The 20,524-nt window shown below is 38.0% G+C and overlaps 1 protein-coding gene across 1 annotated transcript in view; it reads right to left on the reverse strand.

Annotated features, from left to right (window-relative positions):
• The window catches only part of UMAD1 (UBAP1-MVB12-associated (UMA) domain containing 1), a 227,128-nt gene that overhangs the window by 55,834 nt on the left and 150,770 nt on the right, over window positions 1–20,524 (reverse strand). Inside the window, exon 3 of the mRNA XM_046021326.1 lies at window positions 17,763–17,836. Coding sequence (XP_045877282.1) covers window positions 17,763–17,836 — 74 coding nt within the window. The remainder of the gene's footprint in view (window positions 1–17,762; window positions 17,837–20,524) is intronic.

Consider the following 20,524-nt stretch of genomic DNA (forward strand, 5'->3'; position numbering starts at 1 on the left):
CAAAAGATTGCCCAAGATGAAAGGCATTAAAAAGAAAACTACCAGGTCTTGGAGGTTTTTTGGGGGAACAAGATCAACTTATTACTTTTTTAGAGAAAGTAAATGACTGACTAATTCAAGTATTACATTTATCTGCACAGAATGACCTTTACAGGTTTTATTATTGTCAATGCCTATTCAACGGCCTCTCTGCCTAACATAATGTGACCTCATTCGACTAATCTCAGTGCCCCAAAACCTTTTAGGGTGGTGTCAAACAGTTCATAAATTAAAGAATTTAAAATAAAGTACAACGAGTCTTAAATGATTTTTCCCCCCCCACAAAGGAAACAGTTAAACCTCCCTGGAAAAGAGAGGCTGATTATTAAGAAACGCTTGTTTCCCAGCTCCTACTACACTCATGTTCTGCTTCGGCTGGTTTCTTATGAAAGCACAATAAGAAAAATTCATTTTTGGTTATGGATATTATCAGTAATAAAATGTAATAACATAATAAATGACAAAATATTAGTCAAGGGTTGTAAATAAGATAAGCCATGATAATTTGCACCATATCATAATTTATGGCATATGGTAATATATGAATTGGGTCCTTGAAAAACTGCATTAATTTAGATTGATCTTACTATAAATATCAACCAGTTATTAACAACTACGTCACAGCCATCAAGGGAACAGAGGTGAAAGAGAGAGAAACACTAGGTGCAGTTCGTTCATTTAGGCTGCCACGACAACAAAGAGGCACTTATTCCTTGTGTAAGTATCGATTGCTATCAGTCAACTGAACAGGGTTGGCAAGTCCGAAGAACAGATGCTTCAACCCGCAGCCATTGCGCGGAGCAGAATAATTGGGCTTCCCAAACTGCCCCCAAAATGGATTCTTCAAGAGGTTAAAATCTGAATCAAATATGCTGCTACTAACTAATATCTACTATACAATATTAAGGATCTTTTTAACCCATTAGGCTAGCACTGTCCGGTAAACTTAAGGCAAACCACGTATGTGATTTTCAGCCATAGTAGGAAAGGTAAAAGAAAAGGGTGGAATTAATTTTAATCTCTTTAACCCAGTATCTCCAGAATATTCTCATAACATGTATTCAACATAAATTATTATTGAGATAGTTCCAATCTTTGTTTCTTTCATACTAAATCATTGGAACCCAGTTTTGTTTTTTTTTTTATTACACGTTAGCACATCTGAATTCAGAGCAGTCACATTTCAAGTGCTCAAAGCCACACATGGCAAGTAGTGACCACATTTGGCAGTATAGTTAAAATTTCTCAAAAAAAAAAGCCTTGTTCTTAATTACTACCTAATGTTTTCCTGTGAGTCAAAGCTCAAGCCACTAGTGAAGTTACTTGTTCTTTGTGTTAATGAACACACTGAAAACACAAACTATAGCACTAAAAACAGGGACTGAACCCTAAGAAGGCCATGCTTAATTTTCACTAATAACAAGTATTTATATATTAAACTACTTGTTTTCCCTGGCCCCATTTCTGATCCTGCCACAAATTTCAGGAGTTTTATTTTTTTCACTGAGGATCTAATTATCAGCCACATTGCCCAACATTCAGTGAAACATTCCCATCTTTTTTTTTTTTTTAAGATTTTATTTATTTATTTGACAGACAGAGATCACAAGTAGGCAGAGAGGCAGGCAGAGAGAGAGAGGAGGAAGCAGGCTGTCTGCAGAGCAGAGAGCCCGATGCGGGGCTTGATCCCAGAACCCTGGGATCATGACCTGAGCCGAAGGCAGAGGCTTTAACCCACTGAGCCACCGAGGTGCCCCGAAACATTCCCATCTTTGAATAATATAGTGTTCCAAAGTAGTAAATTATGTAATTCCTAAAGCTGAATTGGTTTATGACTGATTGGTAAGAATCGTGGAGTTTCCTCATGAAAAGAGTTCCAAAAAAGCAAGAAAAGAGTAACTAAAAACAAATGACTACCAAAATACACTAAATTCCAGGCTAACAAGCTCTTGGCCCTTATGAAATGACAAAAAACAGCTTAAGGGCTTGCATGCTAAACCGAAACCCAACAAACCATTTTAAAGAGGCGAAGTAGGGATGATCATTAGTAGAAAAACAAGTGACAGAGAGAGATGCCAGTATTTAATCCTCAAATCTGAACATTTGAAATTTAAAAGGCATAATTAAAAAAAAATGAATGCCAGTTCATTTCTTTCTTCTTTCTCATGAGTTGTCAGAAGATTTTAATTTCAAGTTTGGGTTTTGATTTGGCTGATAATTCCAGGCAATATATCAGCAACCAAAACCAAAATGTTAATAGAATTATAAATGTTATAAACAACGCCTAAAAAGATTTTGAGATACAAACAGAATAGTCCCTAAATCATTTATGAGAAGAATGTATCAGAAAAAGTAAACATTCTCATAGTATGCTTTTATCCTTAATTTATATACAATTTAACCTTATACTTCTCCTAATATATCATTTTCAGATCTCATACTCTCCTGTGGCACCACCGTTCTGTGTCAGTAAAACTCCTTGACACTTCACTTGTTAAGGAAAGCAATGGTTAACTGATTCATTTGGTTAATTGACGGTTAACTTTGTGATGCCCTAAAATTTGCTAGAGTGATGATTATCACTGAAAGACATAGTTTTATCTTCCAATCCTGGGCTTCAGTTATGGTCAACTGTCTTGCATGATCTTGCATGAGCTTATAGAATGTAACACAGTTTTTTTAAACCACAAACATTCAGCAGAGTAATAACCCATAGATTTTCAGATGTGAAGAACAATGATTAATAGAGCCTTGGCCAAAACAGGTGTTCAAGAAATACTTACTGAAATAAATGAAATGGTCTGAGAGTTCAAAAATGCTCTTTGATAAGAAGCTAGGGAATTATAATTTATTAAGCTGGCTAATCAGGTTTTACTTCAGCAGTGATAGAGATAACAATGTGAAGTTACTCAGAGATCTTTTGGTGACTAAATGATTTATGCTAGAATCTGGATCCATTTTTCTTTCAGAGCAAAACTACAACTAGGCTGAAACCACAGAATACTGGTTTTGGTTCTCAGTGTCAGTAGGCATGAAGCAGAGATTTAAAAAAAAACAGAACAAAACATGTCCACCCATGGAGGTTTATCCAACTGAAAATAGTACACATCTCTTTGATCTGCTTCAGTGGCCCTTTTGCACAAGTGTGATTTCTGCAGGGTGTTTATAAGTATGATATACGAATGTATGATGTACATTGAGTTGGACTTGCCAGTTCGCTGTGGCAATGACTGCCCAGCCCCTGGGTAACTAAAATGCTGCTATATTGCTTCCTTATTTCCTTCCTTCAACAGCTATTTGACACGGGTTTTATATAAATATTGTTTTTAGGCTCTGGGATTTCAGCGTTAAGTAAGACAGTGAAAACCACAGCTTTCAAGAATCTTCTATTCTTCCAGTAATTACCTATACCTTGTCAGATACAGCACAGTCTAAGCAACTATTGAATGTAAATGTTTGGCATATTAAAAACTGGAAATGAAGAATTTAAGAAGTAGCAAGAATATGGTTTGGAGAAAAACTTTAGATGTTTATCAGGTACTTATTTTGCCTTATTAATTTTTGTGCAAGAAAGTCTTACACTAAATAGCTAAAAGGGACAAAACACATACAGAGAGATATTGAGGAGTCACACGGGAATAAGAGGTACAACACAGGGAATACAGACAGTGGTGCTATAATCGTGTTGTATGGTGACAGGTGGAGGGTACACTCGTGGTGACCACAGTGTAATGTACAGACTTGTCCAGTCACTCTGAAACGAAGGCAATGTTGTTTTTGTCAACTACACTCAAATTATAAATTTTAAATAAAAGATACACTTAGGAATCACTAAAAAATAAAAGGAAAAATATTGTGAAGCATTTAAAAATATAATTTAAAATATGTCTTCTGTCACGAATGGGTGCCTACAATAGTCAATATAGAGGAAAAGCACTGAATACACAACTGAGTTTTGAGGAAAGGCCTAATACATGATAGAGCTAAGCTCCTTTAGGATTTGGGAATCAGAATCATCACTGACCTGGCCTAATGGGATTGATTAAAGTGAACTTGATGGGGTGCCTGGCTTGCTCAGTCAGAACAGCTTGCAACTCTTGATCTTGGGGTTGTGAGTTTGAGCCCCGTATTGGGCGTAGAGATTACTTAAAAATAAAATCTTTAAAAAATAATAATAAATAAAGATAACCTGAAAAACTAAGAGAAACCATGGAAGAACTTGGTGAGAACAGTTCAACGCAGGGAGATGGAGTGATTTTACAGATATACTCCCGTAACCCAGCATTAAAAGAATAAGGAATGTGCCCAAAGTTCTGGTGTTTCAGGGCTAGAATAACAAACTGGATAACAAGTTATTCTGTCTTAGGTCCAAACTAAATGTTCCCTCCTGCACACAATCAGCATTAAGCTTTTATTGAGTGGCTGACCTATGCCAGGCACAGTGGTAGGCAGTAGGAACACAGTGCTAAATCAACCAGGATTCCCTAGTTCATGATGGCTTTGGTCATGATACAAGGAGCTAGAACATGGGCATGTAAAGGGATTGAGAAAGCAGAAGAGAGGACCTTGCCAAAGGGAGACAAAGATGGCATCAAAAATGAAAGATACCTGAGCAGAGGTCTGAGGATGAATAGGGGTTTTCCATGTGAACACGAGGGGTAAAAGATAAAGAAAGCTCTCCAGAAAAAGGAGAGAATTGCACATATAAACTCTGAGGAAGGGAGTATGTTCACGGCATGGTTTTATAAACTCCGTATGGTGACAAAGAATGGCCTGGATGTTTATACAGGGCAAGGCCAGATCATGAAGGGCCAGCCATGCCCCTCAAAGTTACTGGATTTTATCTTGGAAGCAGCTGAAGAGCCCCTAACATCATCAAATAAGGCAGCTCCATGGTCATATCTGTGGGCAAATGGACTGAATGATGGTAAGAATGAGGACCAGAAGGCCATTTTAGAAACTCTTCACAACAGTCAACGTGAGCAGTAATTAGGCTTGAACTGCACCTGCAATGGAGAAGAAGCGGAAAGGGCAGGTAAGTGAGGTGGAAGCAAAGTGACAGGGTGACCAGCTGGGTTGAGAGTGGCGAAGGAGGAAGAAGTCAACAGTAATTCCTGGCTTCTGACTTGAGAAGATACCTGTCTCCATGTCACATCATTCTATCAGCTTTCAATTTTGGATTCTGGCTTCCTGAGATTGGTCACTGCTGCTTTGCCACATTCCCTTTGTCCTAAAGAATGTCTCCAGGTGCTGCTGACTAGACATAGAAATACTGAGGCAGCTGGCCCCACCTCTGAGTGGTGGTGATGAGAGGGGGAAGCACCACCTGTGCCTCTCCCAGCTTCCTCTATACAACCTTCAGCAACCAAGAGCAGCAATCCTTTATGTGATGCTCCATTTAATTCTGTACACAAATGAGAACAAAATATAGTTATTACGAACCCCACTAGTACAAGGCATTATAGAAAAATAAAAGCTAAGAACAATAGCAGGTTTCTTGAGAGTTCTATAGGAATGTCATATGATGCAATGCAAAGATTTTGTGGTTTCTCAGGTGTGAGTCTGACTTCTGGCTTGTGTGACCTTGGGAAATGGATATTCTTAAGACTTGGTTGCTTCCTCAATAGAATAGATAGTATAGCCTACCTCATCTGTAAAAATTGGTGAGATAATATATGTAAAACTCCTATTAGCACCATGCCCAACTTGTCAGATTCAAAAGCTAAGAATAAAGGAAATATCCTTCTCTATTTCCCATCCCCTTTGACTACTCAAAGACCTCCTGCCTCCAAAGAGAGTCTAGTTATCACCAATGGGTTTTCTCTCTACTTCCCTCACCCGCCCACACTGATGTCTGCCGTTAGAAAAAGGAAGCTTCTAAAGGCAAAACAGGATCATATCTATGTCAGAGACATTTGCAGTCCATCCAATATTCATCTTTCCTTTCCTCCTCATTAATGAATGCCGATTTTGCTGGGGGTAGCAAAGTACCAAGTGAAAAACAGTTCCCAGGCTCCATTGCTGTTAGGGGTAGCCATGTGATACATTAGGGCCAATAAATCTCTGCTAGAGAGGTTTTGAAATGTTTCTGGTCACAGGTACTTTCATTCTCCCTTCACTATCCTTCCTTTTTTCAACTCCCTGGAAACTGGATATGATGGTTGGAGCTACACTGGCCATCTTGCAAACTATGAGGAAAAGATCAAGATTCATAGGACATCAGTCTTGACAAAGGTACGTTCCTGAAACAATGCTTCCACTGCCTTCCAAGACATTTTTTCATCACATGGGACTAAGAAAGCCCTAATTTAAGCTGCTGCCTTTCAGGTGTTTAAAACTTTCATCTGAGCACAATTCCTGACTTAATCCCTTCAACCTCACTTTAGTAAGATTTTCAAGGCATTAATCATGATTTTCTTCCAACTGAAAAAGAAACAAACATTTATTGAGTGTCCAGTATATGTCAGACATTGTGTATATAGACATTCAAATAAAAATTACATATTGACTGTTTAAGTCTTACAGTCACCCTGCAAGCTAAGTAATTCCATTCACATTTTACGGCCAGGGGACCCGAGGATCTAAGACGCTAAGTATGATCAAAGGCACCGTGCTGATACATGGGGAAGCCAAGACCCGAGCTCCAAGTCTGTCTGGTGATGGCATTCATGCTCTGGCCACGCTTTGTGCTCCTGCAGGGGTCGGTGGATTCACCACTGTAAGAAATCATGACTCTCAAGACAGTGTCTCTAAATCAGGCAGTCATTTTCCCTACATCTTCCATACTTATATCTAAAAATCCAACTAGTAAACCATCTAAAAAGTATGTCCAGAGCATAAAAAAAAAGTGTGTGTAGAAAGAGGCTGAAGACTGGTTGATGGAGCGAGCCACGCAAGTTACAGAAGCCTAAGGGACACTCTGCCTGAAAGCAGCTGGACAAAGTTGATGATCTGGAGAGGAGGCTCCTTTTACCCCCGTCCTCCAGTCAACAACAACCCTGAAGAAATCACACTGACTGGAGATCAGGGTGTGAGCCTGAGACATGGGAAAGGCATTAAGTAAGGTGCCCCATGTCCATACATTCTCACAGGAAAAAAGCGCATGTATAATTTTATCACATTTTTTTTAAAAAGGAGGAATGAAATAAAATCAAAATTGCATATGTGTGTGTATACATACACACATATATATCTTATAACCTACTTTGTATGTATCTCTTGTAACCTAGTAAAATAAGCACACATGAAATAGAGACTTACTTTATATAAGTACTACATAAATATACTTCCAAGTGTACAAATTGTAACCCTTTTGTCTCCACACTGAATCTGAAGCAGCTAACAAGAGTCACAATAAATTTAAAAATCATGTACAGGAAAAATATAGGAGGAAAGAAAAGAGGAAAATGAAGTATGCAAATACATATTCTACAGGATGCTCAATAATTACTAAAACTGAGCTGTACATCTAGATCTGAGCCTCCTCCTGCTCAAAGGAAAACAGAAAAAATGATGAGGTATAGAATTCACAATGGCCCTGAGATAAAGGGAATATTACCACCTCAGGAGAAACGAACTATTTTCAATTCATACAAAGGCAATAAGAAACCAGAAGACCTGAGTGGGATTTGACATGGGGGAGACCATGTCATGTGGTAGACAATGTCTTAGTAATTCCCTCAGAACAAATGTCAGAGTGTATTCCACACAATAGTTTCTCACAGAGTTACTCAGTCAAACTGAAAAACCATTCAGGGCAGGCAATCTGTGCAGGACTAAGCCAATGAGATAGAAACACACTCTGGTGGACTGGCTGGATCTAGTAATGAATCCCCAAACACCTAGGTGAACAAATAGCATGTTCTGGCAATTAGTTTCCAACCAAAACCAGCTTAAGAAGTAGGATTATGCAACATGGAGGACATTAGGAGAAGGAAAGGAAATGTGAATTGGGGGAAATCGGAGTGGGAGATGAACCATGAGAGACTGTGGACTCAGAAACAAACAGGGTTTTAGAAGGGCGGAGGATGGGGAGATGGGTGAGCCTGGTGGTGGGTATTAAGGAGGTCACGTATTGCAGGGAGCAGTGGGTATTGCACATAAACACGAATCTTGGAACACTGCATCAAAAACTAATGATGTATTTTTATGGTGACTAACATAATAAAAATTAAAAAAAGGATTATGCAACAGTGCACACACTCTTCTCGGTTCAGAAGTTCTGAGAAAGTTTTTATGGACTTTTTATTACTATGTAAACGATACTTCAGTCTACTATCACTGTGCTCTCAGGTTGAGTATATGCCAGTCTTTTCTCCTTCTCCAAGTGGCATAAAAAGGCAGAGAAAATATGGGTTGCTATTACTTTAAAAAAAAATTATGGCTTTTGGCTTTTAAATTAGGAGGTTCTAGTACATACACTCTCTATTATATAACGGGCGGTAGAGAAGATTTATGAATTCACACCCATAACGATTTCTCAACTAATTTAAAAGGCAATGTGTGAAAGGCATGTTCCTAAGGCTATGACATCCCCAAAGTGGACATTAAACAGTCCTTGAATGGGTGGAAATTAATGTTAATTATTGAACAGGGTAGAAGAACACAGAAGTTCATTAAAAAGAAAAAGACACATGTAAGGAACAGTGCCTGCCAGGTCTGGAAAGCAATGCAAAAATCAACATAAATTTAGCTGAGCTTCACTACAGTGTAATTGTTTTTTATGTATTCATATCCTCATAAGCAGAGTCACACCAAGAATCCTCAGTAAGGTACAAAGTGGAATATTCAGAAACTGCCAATGAGACCAAATACCTATCTGCATGCTACTTTTCCTTTGCAAGAGTCAGATGAAATGTCTCTCAAAAACAAACAAACAAAAAAAAACAAACAAAAAAACCAACCAAACAACAACAAAAACAAACGAAAAAAACTAGTTGTGTGAAGACAACATAAATATGGCTGTGCTTTAATTTAAACTCTGTATGTAGTCACAAGAAGTTACGACTGTAACATGAACCGAAGGAGGAAAAAAATAAGGACCATTTGTTACTAATTAAAAAACAGGGGATTAGAAAAAAGATGGCTATGGGAAATAGAGAACAGTTGTTCTCCCAACATGGACCTCTCACCCTGCTGATTTTGTGGTTTTTAAAACTATAAAAGTGGGAAAACTGGAAAAATGACAACAAAATGACTACCAAAATATAAACAGAAGATCCAATTTACTTTTAAAAATAATATTCTCTAATTTGGAGATTGAAAACTAGATTTGCTAAGCAAAAAGCTAGTATTTCCACATTTGGGTTCCTCCACCTACACATATATAATAAACACATATTGGCTCTAATGCAGCTCCAGCAATGCGGTAACAAGGTTCCAGTTCTCGGATTCTAATTGCAATCAACTGCAATAAATCAGCAGATGAGGCAGGTGGTTAAAGTTGTGTAACTTTAACAAACTAAGATTGCTGAAGTTAAATAAATATCATTGTGGTCACTTTAAGCTACCTAGCTTCATCAAGCAGAGCTACAAAAGCAGCAGGTTAGCGGGTTTCTGGCAAGGAATAATTGGTGCTGAGCAACAGACTGTGTACATGAGCAGAAACATTGCGTAAAACTCACATTACTGGCTTCCCCACACCATATGTGCATTTTGGATGGAAACAGGGGCAGCTCTCCTACACCTCACATAGTTTGGCCTTACTGACTGGGATGAATGAACATTATGTTTCAGTGTGCTAGTAAACCCCAGTGGAAACCAGTAACCACCGGAATTATGACCTTTCAATTATAAGTTTTTCCAGTGAAAATGAAATTAGGACAAAGATGGAGTGGGAACAAAAACATACAAATCTGAAGTTACAGAGAAGGTCTTTACAAACTCTGATAAGCCTCAAATTAATTCATTTTGCTAGTGTTTTGGGTAATCAACGACCTAGGCTAGTCTGATTGTCAAATATAAAAGTCAAATGTTTACAGATCTGCAGAAATAGTAAAGTGTTTTAATTGTTCTTTACCAGTGGCCCAAGACAGACCTTATAAGCAAGAGCAAGGACGTTGGAAGTAGTTTCTGCAGGCTGCTGGACCACTCCTTTTTAACAAGCATAAAAACTTGACTAATCAATGCCTAAAGTCTTCAATACACAGCAGATCCTCACCGTACCGTCCATCACTGCCTCCTCACCACCATCACAGTAGTGATATAAAGGTTGGCATTTGGTGGCACAATCCCAATTCACTTTCCAAAGAGGTCAAGAGTCAGGACTTCTTGGCAAGAAAAAAAAAATCTCAGATACCGCATCTAACCCACCTATACCTATCTCACTGACTGAGAACTGAACTTGAAGAGAATCTTGGCAACTGGTCCCAGATGATACATTCGGTGAGCAGGGGAGTCCCCCCAAATGTACTTCCTACTATATTGTGCAATAATTCAAATGAAAGTAAAGATGAGAGAAATGCATTCTATAAAATCTTCTCAAAAGGTATCTTGTATAAGGAGGAAAAATACATTAAAGAATTAAATCTACCATTTAAATGGCATAATCCAACTGTGCTTCATTTCCCAGTAAATCAGAAATTTGAAAAGGTTTTATATTAGGGGCAACAAACAACAAAGATCCTTACACTCATTTGATAAAATTACATTCTCATCAACTAATTATTATAAAGGGAGAAATGAATTAAGTTCAACTAAGTGTCTCAACATCATAGTATAAAGAAAAAAAGCAAGGCTTTTAGACAACTACACATTTAAACTGAAAGCCCACAACATATTTTGGGGGGGAAATATGACTTTATAGCTGATCCAATGACACTGACAGGTTGATCAATGAGAAAAGTTTGGGCCGTGTGATTTCCAATGAGATGTGAAGAATAACCTCCAAGTCACCTCACTCTTCTCCCTGCTGGAAAGGCCCCTAGGTGAGAGGACAGATGTTTTGACAAATCGTGATCAGATGTGGTGCTCTGTAATCAACTCATTAAAGGATCTTATACCTAAATGAGCCAAGGCAGAAACATCCCAACATATCTCCTAAGGGTCACCCTCAATAATCCACTCCACTGTTTTTACTTCCATAGGAAATAGTTCTTCTATTAAGCAAAATCTGCCCTTGAGTGAATACATCATTTCCTCATCACTGACCTCACTAACATTTAAAATATAAGATACACTCATTACAGACAAATCGGAAAATAAGAACACTGGAAAGAATGAGTTAACCCACACGGCTCTCATCCCAAAGGCAACCATCCTTAATGCTTTTATGGACCGCATCATCTTTTTTCTGTGCAATTTTTACGTAGCAACAATATGGTATATACAATTTGGACTTCATATTTTTAACTGAAATTATGAAACCAAGAGTTTTTATATTTGATTGATAACTAATCATAAATTGCATTTAGGAAAATGGAAAAATAGTCCCTTGAATGAACTGCCATCTTTTTTTTTTTTTTTTTTTTTTTTGCATGTAGAACTTCTTGGGGACTGAAAAGATTATTTTCTTAGAATAGAATCCTAGAAGTGGAATTACTGTCAAAATATATTAACGTCTTTATGGCTCTTGATATTTACTGCCAAAACGCTTTCCAAAAATGGTTGTACCAATTTAAACGGCCTTCAATATCAATACGCATTATAGCTGTATTTGGACTATGACTATCTTGTGAGAATAAACAAGTTTCATAATCGTCTTTATAACACCAATACTTTAAATTAATAAACTTAGATGCTATGTTATACTAGAAAATTCTTAAAGCCGAAATCCTGACACCTGGTAGAGGAATGTTTGCTATTTTTAAAACTCTTCTTGAAAATCACTCCTTCTAGTTCCCTTTTCCCTGCACCACAGTCTTTATTGAGATCATCTTATTCCCCTCCTAAGAAATGGTAATCAAAGTCTTTATTGTATGGAATTCACAAAGCTCAAGGATATTTTCATCCATTTTAATGACTATCTGAAATAAACACAAGGAAAGTAATCCCTACAGAGTCTGAAGGCTCCTCCACTCTGTTAAAAGACTTAAGGGAAATGCAAAAACACATTAGAAGAAAAGTGGACATGTTTCATGAATATGTGCACTCCATGCCTTTCAAAAGAAACAAACAAAAAATCTTTTGTTTCCTAAATTACTGAAATGTGGATTCCACAGGTAATTCATCTATTTTCAAATACGTAAGTTAAAAAAACCCCAGTATACTACACTGAGAAATATACCTGAAATGAGCTGAACAAAATCCCCCAAATATTTACTTCACATTCCAGGGGTTCTAGTATTCTGCACTTAACAATTTTTAGCATGCATTTTGTTGTTGCTACCTCAATTACTGTCTGGCAATTGCTGTCTATTAAATTTCCTAGCAGAAATTGGCTGTAAGTTTGTTTAGGTCGTCATTAAGAAATTTATATTAAATATGCAATAAGCTACTTTGGTTAACAGAAGTTGGGGGGGATATTAGTGTCACAGTTTATTATTATAAATAATTTTTATGTCTTCTGTCAGCATAACCACAGTAGTATCTCAATACCACCAGCTGATAATAATCTTTATAAATCCTACTTTGCAGCTATACCATCTGTTAGTTATTATTTTATATGTGTCTCCATATGCATATGTGAATTAGTTGTCACTCAAGACAAATATATAAATAGAATTGTGGTTTTGTGGGGAGATTTTTATTGGCTTGTTTTTGTGTTTTGTTATCTTTAGGCCAGTAAGCAAACTAAATAAACATATTCCTCAGTCTTGGAAACTGAAACTAAATGCAAATTTAAAAATAATTTTTTATTTTTTTTTAAATATTTAAAAAATTTAAAAAATTTAAAATAATTTGTAGTACAAATAAATTTAAATTCAATACACAATCTAAAAGTATCTACTAAAATCTACTATTAGCTGCCAAAATTGGATATAATTGAAGAACCTGAAATTTACATATTCATAGCTCTTGAAATATACCTACAAAACCAAAAAAGAGGCCCACCAGTAAATTAGCTGCTAATATGGTTCCACTTTTCGCAATACAAAACACTTGTCATGACTGATGATTTGAAAATAATGACTAATTACCTGCTAACTTGTAATGTTTATTTCCTTGAAAAGAGGAGTTATAATGGCCAAAACTCAAAATGGGGCCCCCATGAATCTATGGGTTTATTCCCCTGAGCTGTAAGTAACAGGCTCCTAGACTGGCAGAAGGCAGTAAGTAGCGGCAACATCATTATGACTCATGACCAAAATTCACCCAGAAAGGCAACAAGAGAGAAAGAAGGAACAGAAGGAGATGGATAATCCTCCAATTGGAATTAGTTCCAAGTTATAACGCTTTCCCCAGGTACTAGGGTCTAATGACTTTCATTTCAGTAAGCCCAAACACAGGCTTAGAGGGGCCCATGCTCTACGCACTAAAAACATGATGAATTCTTTTAAAAATTACCAGTGGCTCTTTAAACTGACTGAAGCACAACGTGAGAGTAACCACATTTGAAGATTAGATGGTTCAGTATTTCCTTAAGTTATCCTATTTGAGGTGAGGATGCTCTGGGATAATAGAGAGGGAACACCAAGGTAGAAACAGTAGTAACCACTCAAAGTCATCACTGAGAGTAACCCTAAAATATTTAGGGAGGAGGACTGAAGAAGACAAGTACACTGAGAAATTATGTTTTTCTGAAATGAATGCCATATTACTTTCAGTTCACAAAGTAAAAAGTCCCACTGATAACTTAATACAAATAAATATGCTGCCTTTCATAGTCATCTGTAAACCTGTAAAGATATCTCGTAATCCACCCTCTGTAAAAATGAACTTATTTGATGTCCAAACCAGTTCTCTTTTTTGCACATTATATTCTGTCTAGATGCTAGAATTTCTATGATGTTGGGAGAGAGCTCTATTTGGAGAGGGAACACATGTTTTAAGTATACTTGGGCTATGAAGTGTAAGGACAAATATCACAGGCTACTTAAAATATTTTAACCGCCATCAAAACTAGTGTGGCATAGGCCAATCCACATTCATTTCTTAACACTTTATCATCTATCATTCAGATTCCTGTGTGGAAAGTCAGTTCATACCATGATTTGCCCGTGTATTTCTAAAATGTTCTCTTTGCCCCCCAATTTTTTTTTTCATGTTCTTATTGAAGGATTTCATTACGGAATTTCACAGGGATTTATCATACAGGAATTAATTGTGTAATGGTGAGACAAATTCTTTTATGGTCCGAAGCTCACCTATTGCCTGAGGCCTCTCTACACTCTCCCTCCTAATGACACCTCTTCCTTCGCTGAAATCTCACTTATCTTTGGAGTTATGGAGTTTAAGGAACGTATATTACAGTGATTTGTGGCACTTTCTAATTTTTCCATGAATAGATTGCGAATTTCTGCTTCTATAGCTAATTTACCAAGCATATTCTCATTATAAATAATATTTCAACATTTCTAGTATAGCCACTAAAAAAATCATGGGAATCTTTCCTGCTCGGTACAGTATTTACACTTTCTAAATCAGACATCTATCTTTTTAAAAAAATTTTTACTGATTTATTGACAGAGAGAGAGCAGCAGCAGCAGAAGTGGGAGAAGCAGGCTCTAGTGAGCAGGGAGCCTGGTGCAGGGCTCAATCCCAGGACCCTGGGATCATGACCTGAGTAGAAGGCCGATGTTTAACTGACTAAGCCTCCCAGGCATGCTTTTTTTTTTTAAACTAACTGAAATCATTACACTTTTCCTTGGTAATGTAGTAGGAGTATCAAAAATAATATAAATTAATAGATTTTTATGGGTATCCCCTAAGAAATAAGAAAGCTTTTTCTTTTCATAGTGGTAAAGGGGTCAGAACTATGTGTTTATAGTGGACGGGGAAAAATGGGATTAGCACACTACTGGGTATTTACCCTAAAGATACAAATGCAGTAATCTGAAGGGGCACATGCACCGGAATGTTTATAGCAGCAACGTCCACAATAGCCAAACTGTGGAAAGAACCTAGATGTCCATCAACAGATGAATGGATAAAGAAGATGTGGTATATATATCTATGGAATACTATGCAGCCATCAAAAGAAATGAAATCATGCCATTTGCAACGACATGGATGAAACTAGGGGGTATTAAGCTGAGCGAAATAAGTCAATCAGAGAAAGACAACTATCGTACGATCTCCCTGATATGAAGAATTTGAGAGGCAACGTGGGGGGCCTGGGGTGTAAGGAAGGAAAAAAATGAAACAAGATGGCATTGGGAGGGAGAGAAACCATAAGAGACTCTTTAATCTCACAAAACAAACTGGGGGTTGCTGGGGGGAGGGGGGTCGGGAGAGGGTGGGGGGGTTATGGACATTGAGGAGGGTATGTGCTATGGTGAGTGCTGTGAAGTGTGTAAGCCTGATGATTCACAGACCTGTACCCCTGGGGCTAATAATACATTATATGTTAATAAAAAATAAAATAAAATAAAAATAGGATTAAATGAAGAGACTCCCAAGACCACATTTGCAGAAGATTGCTTATCTGTTCATTTATCCATCCCAGAATTATTGACAGGGCATCTCTGTCACACCACATGCATCTGACAGGATATTAGTGGCTGAAGCTAGCTCTTGAAGCTGTAGGCTCCACCTTCCAGGAACTCACACTTTGGTGAAGTCATAAAGACAACACAAGTAGTACAAGGACACTGGGGCTCTCTCTGGCTGGGAGCACAGGGAAAAGAGTTCACAAAGGAGGTGCCGTTTGGACAGCATTTTGGTTTTAAGGTTTATGCTGCAGGTTTCAAGGCATTTGGGGGGCCTGACATCACAAAATCTGCTGCTGGTTTTCAGAAAAGGATTTGGGAAAGAAACTGCTCATCTAATAGCAGTCTAGTGAGCAGATGAAGACCTAACTGGAGAATGAGAACCAGACTGGGAAGATATTTGTGAGGTAGACTCAATAAGACTTGATAGACTTGATAAAAAATATTGAGGAGAATGAGTCCAAATGACATGCTGAGGTCTTTAACTTGGCAGACGGATGGTGACATTACAGGAAATCCTGATTATCACTAACACGTATTTATTGAGCATCTCCCACGTACCAGACACTTTTCTAGGCCCAGAGAGCCTGTTTTTGTTCTAGTCAGGGAGGCAGATAGTAAACAAATGAATCATCTGAGAATAAACTTGAGGGAAGAAATAAAACAGGGTTATGTGACAGTGACCAGGGGAAAGAAACACTTTAGCTAAGGCAGTCATGAAAAGTGACATTTGAAAGAAGACCTGAATGACCCTCCAGTAACAAAGGGAGAGCAAATGCAAAGGCTGAGGTGAGAAGTTGCTTAACATGACCAAGGGGCAGAACGGGAGGTGGAGTTGGGGCTTGGGGTGTGGGGACAAAGGAGATGGGAGAGTATTTATTCTAGTTACTGTGGGCAACAGGCAGGTTTTCAGCCAAGGAGTGTTGTGATCTGATTCATATTTCTGTCTCCTGTGTGGAGAATGGATTGAAGGGAGAAGGACAGGGCTGAGGGTGATGACTCAGTCTAGGGTTCTACCAGTGCCGGTGCTGAGAGGGGGTCAGATTCCAGATGTAGAGGAACCGGTGACAGGGTTTAGGCTCTATGTGGAATGTGAGGAAGAGAGGAGCCGGGACACCTGAGGCTAAACAACTATATACAATTTGATTCTGAACAATGTATAGAAGGTGTGGTGCTGTTACAGAGAGATGGTGAAAACCTGAGCAGAGAGAACCTTCAGGGCGTTGGGGCTGGGAATCAACCAGTCTTCTTCGGTTGCGTAAAGGCTGAACTGCCTGGAAGCTTGTCTGTGAAATGGCATGTGGGCAGTTGGGTACAGTCTAGAGGTCAGGGGAGAGGTCTCATGGAGATGTACTTGGGGAGTCCTTAGCCTCTTCACAGAACTTAAAACCATGAGACTGGATAAGATGCATCTCAACTGATCGTGACTGTATTCATCCATTCATTTAACAAACTTTTCAATGGCCTATTCTGCGCTAGGCTTTAGGGCTCCAGTGATGAACAAAATAGGACAGGTCCCTGACCTCTCTCTAGTTGTATGCAGCGGAACCCTCCCTGTGCTACAAGACAAATACAAGTAGGGGTGTGTCACCATGGAGAAAGTTCCAAAATTCATGGGTATCTCTTGTACCCTAATAATTAATGTTCCCCCCAAATCTTAAAAATGATTGTTTTAGTGATTAAATGATGTTAGTATGTTTCTGTATAGTATGTGGAAGTATGTAAATTACATCTTGAAGCACCCACAAGGAAGAAATCATTTCTCATGCAGAAAAGAACAAATGTTCTAGTTCTTCTACTGAATAATGTCAAGGAGTACACTTTGATGCTGGAAACAGGAATACAGCTCTGAATAGGTTATTTTCAAGCCCTTCTCTATAGCTTCATATATTATCTATCTACTCCAATGTATTAGAAAAGAGCCACTCAATTAAAAATAGTTGAAACGTTTTAACTTAAGTGCTCTTTTCCTCTTTTTTCAACTGGAAGTTTCCATTTCCAGCATTAGTAAAAGCTTAGCCCTGACGAAACCACTCCCTCTACTGCCGCCTGACTTTTAGCAGATCACCTGCTTTCTTTGTCCGAGGCATCTGTCTACATAAGCAAGAGTGGAAGTTACTATTTATCCTTAGATGAATATATAATCATACTGACTTATTAGCTTCATCCTAAAAAGACTTACTGAGTTTCACTTACCTCCAAAGGTTGGCTGCCTTCGGCCTCTGAAGTTTTACCTTCTGCTGCCTTTCTTTTCTCACCTGCTGTATCTCCTGTGAAGCAAAAAACAAAAACACAACAAAACCTTTACTATACCCTTGAGGCCAAATTGTCTTCTGTTTATTTAAAATATCTTTGTTCCTGTATGTTTCACATTATAAAAGCAACAACTATTTTTTTTGTTACAAAGTAAGTTAATTTCTAAGAATGATCATTTTATACAGGTTCTAGGAAGCATATGTACATACACACACACACACACACACACACAACCTCAACCCAGATGCTTTAATAGAGGTTTAGTCTGAAAAAATTCTTATTTTGTAAATCGAGTCGTATTTCAAGTAAACTAGGAAAGCTTAGGATTTAAGACAAGGCAAATTATTTTCAATTTAAAAGTCTTCATAATATTAATAACTCTCCTCCAAATTAGTTTTTTTAAACAAGGCTTACTCATTATAAGTGTTTGTAGGTCTGTAGATTTGCCCCAGAGTAGATATGTATATTTGCATGTAATACTTAACCAAACGTCAAACAATCTTTACAGAAGGGGAGAACAATGAACAAATTCATAAATTAGCCTTTGGTTAATATTTTGACTCCTAAGACTGATGCCTGAGTGGGTTATATCACTAAATGAAGTTGGTAACCAGGCTGGTTCCAAGGACATAGGACGGGCACAAACATAGGTAAGTTTAAGCATAATTTAATTAATTAATGGCCCATTTTAGTTTATTAACTATTACTAATGATCTGTGATTAACACATGGTAGGTAAAGAAACAATTAATCAGAGGTTGATTTAGTAATTTGTAAACTACACTTCCCATAAAATTAAGCCAGCTTAGGAATGTCCACAACAGGGAAGATTACAAAATTCATGGATGATGACTTGGCCAACACCAAAGGGTAGGAATTTGTTAATAAGGAAGGCCGTAAGTCCTGATTGGAGATAACAAAGTATTCAAGTCCTGGCTGAGCTTAACTTTTTTTTTTTATGAAACACAGAAGTTCAGCATACCATTTGTGATAATCAAGGAAGAGTTGAAATTCTAAGGAATTAAACCTGTTAAATTCTAAAATCATTTAGAATTAATGGGGTGCCTTGGTGGCTCAGTTGGTTAAGGGTCTGACTCGTGCTTTTTTGGCTTGGGGCATGATCTCAGGGTATGAGATTGAGCCCTGTGTCAGGCTTCTGGCCGGGTGTGGTTCCTGCTTAAGATTCTCTCTCCCCCTCTTCCTCTGACCCTCCCCTGCTCTCTAAAATAAGTATAAAAATTTAAAAAAACACAATGCAAGCACATCAATCAGTGCATTTTCTGGCTTATAAGCTCTGTTCTCAGCTATGTACAACATTCTTATCATTGGGCAAGACCTACCACATAATAGGTGTTCAATAAATACTAGCTGAATAAATAAGCGAACTTCTCTTTATACTTTCTAGTCCATAAAACTGAGATTAAAATATTAAATGGTATGTAATAAAAGCTGCATTTTAGCATACAGTTGATGTCCTTCTAAAACGTATTTGTTAAACTTAAAAGGCAACTATATTGAGTACCACTAGGGTGTATTTATTCTAGGGATCCATGATTGTGGCATGACTTCTTACATTTTAAATGCAGTTTATGATTATTTATAAGGAAAAAAAAATCAAACCAAAGTAACAGCATCAGGAACTCTTAGGTTAGGTCTATATGATAATAAAGTTACTAACTGTTCAAGTGAAAAATTTACACCAAACTACTCCTGTAACCTCGCATGTCAAACTATTTTGACTGGTTTTGGAAGTGCTCGTTTAAACTGACCATTTATTGGCATATCTGGGAGAGCCCGCTTTTCAGAACTCTCTCTTCTCTCTGAAAGTGAGGGACAAGATCATCACCCCCAGCTTACAGCTGGTAAAACCGAAGCCCAGGGAGTTTGGTTGGCTTGGCTAACGGCCTGAGGCCAGAGCAGCCAAAGGAGCCGAGGTAATGCAAGTCTCTATACCCTGAGGTCAGAGCGTGTTTAACGACTCACCTGCCAGACGCTCACAATACAAGGTCATTTACTCAAGAGTTTTACCTTCTCGGGGGCACCTGGGTGGCTCAGTGGGTTAAGCCGCTGCCTTCGGCTCAGGTCATGATCTCAGGGTCCTGGGATCGAGTCCCGCATCGGGCTCTCTGCTCCGCAGGGAGCCTGCTTCCTCCTCTCTCTCTGCCTGCCTCTCTGCCTACTTGTGATCTCTCTCTGTCAAATAAATAAATAAAATCTTTAAAAAAAAAAAAAACTTTAAAGAGTTTTACCTTCTCAAGTGATTATTGCTCTATCCCATAGCCTCACACACACTGTACTTGGCTAAAATCGTTCAACACCAAGTCAGCGCTTACTTTTCCATTTTCTGACTTCAAGCTGTGTGTCTGTATGAAGCTTTCTCCTTTTCTCCCTATTGCTTGAATAACCAGAAAGGTTATCAGCTGGTGTTCCTGACATCACACAACACATCTGCCTGGAAGCGATTGTAGAATCACTATTTACTGAAATGCCATGTCTGGCGATGACTCAGATAGGACAATAACTGATTACAAGGAAAAATGCCATCTGCGAGATTATTCTCTATAAACAAAGGCACAAAATGAAAACTGCACAAATCACAAAGAAAAAAGAACAGGTCATAATCAAATATAATTTTTGAAGGTTTTTTTCTTCGCACCGAAGAATTATTTTATCATGAGACATTCAGTTACTTTCTCCAATTTT

The sequence above is a fragment of the Meles meles genome, chromosome 10, assembly GCF_922984935.1.
Source record: "Meles meles chromosome 10, mMelMel3.1 paternal haplotype, whole genome shotgun sequence".
NCBI classification, from domain to species: Eukaryota; Metazoa; Chordata; class Mammalia; order Carnivora; family Mustelidae; genus Meles; species Meles meles.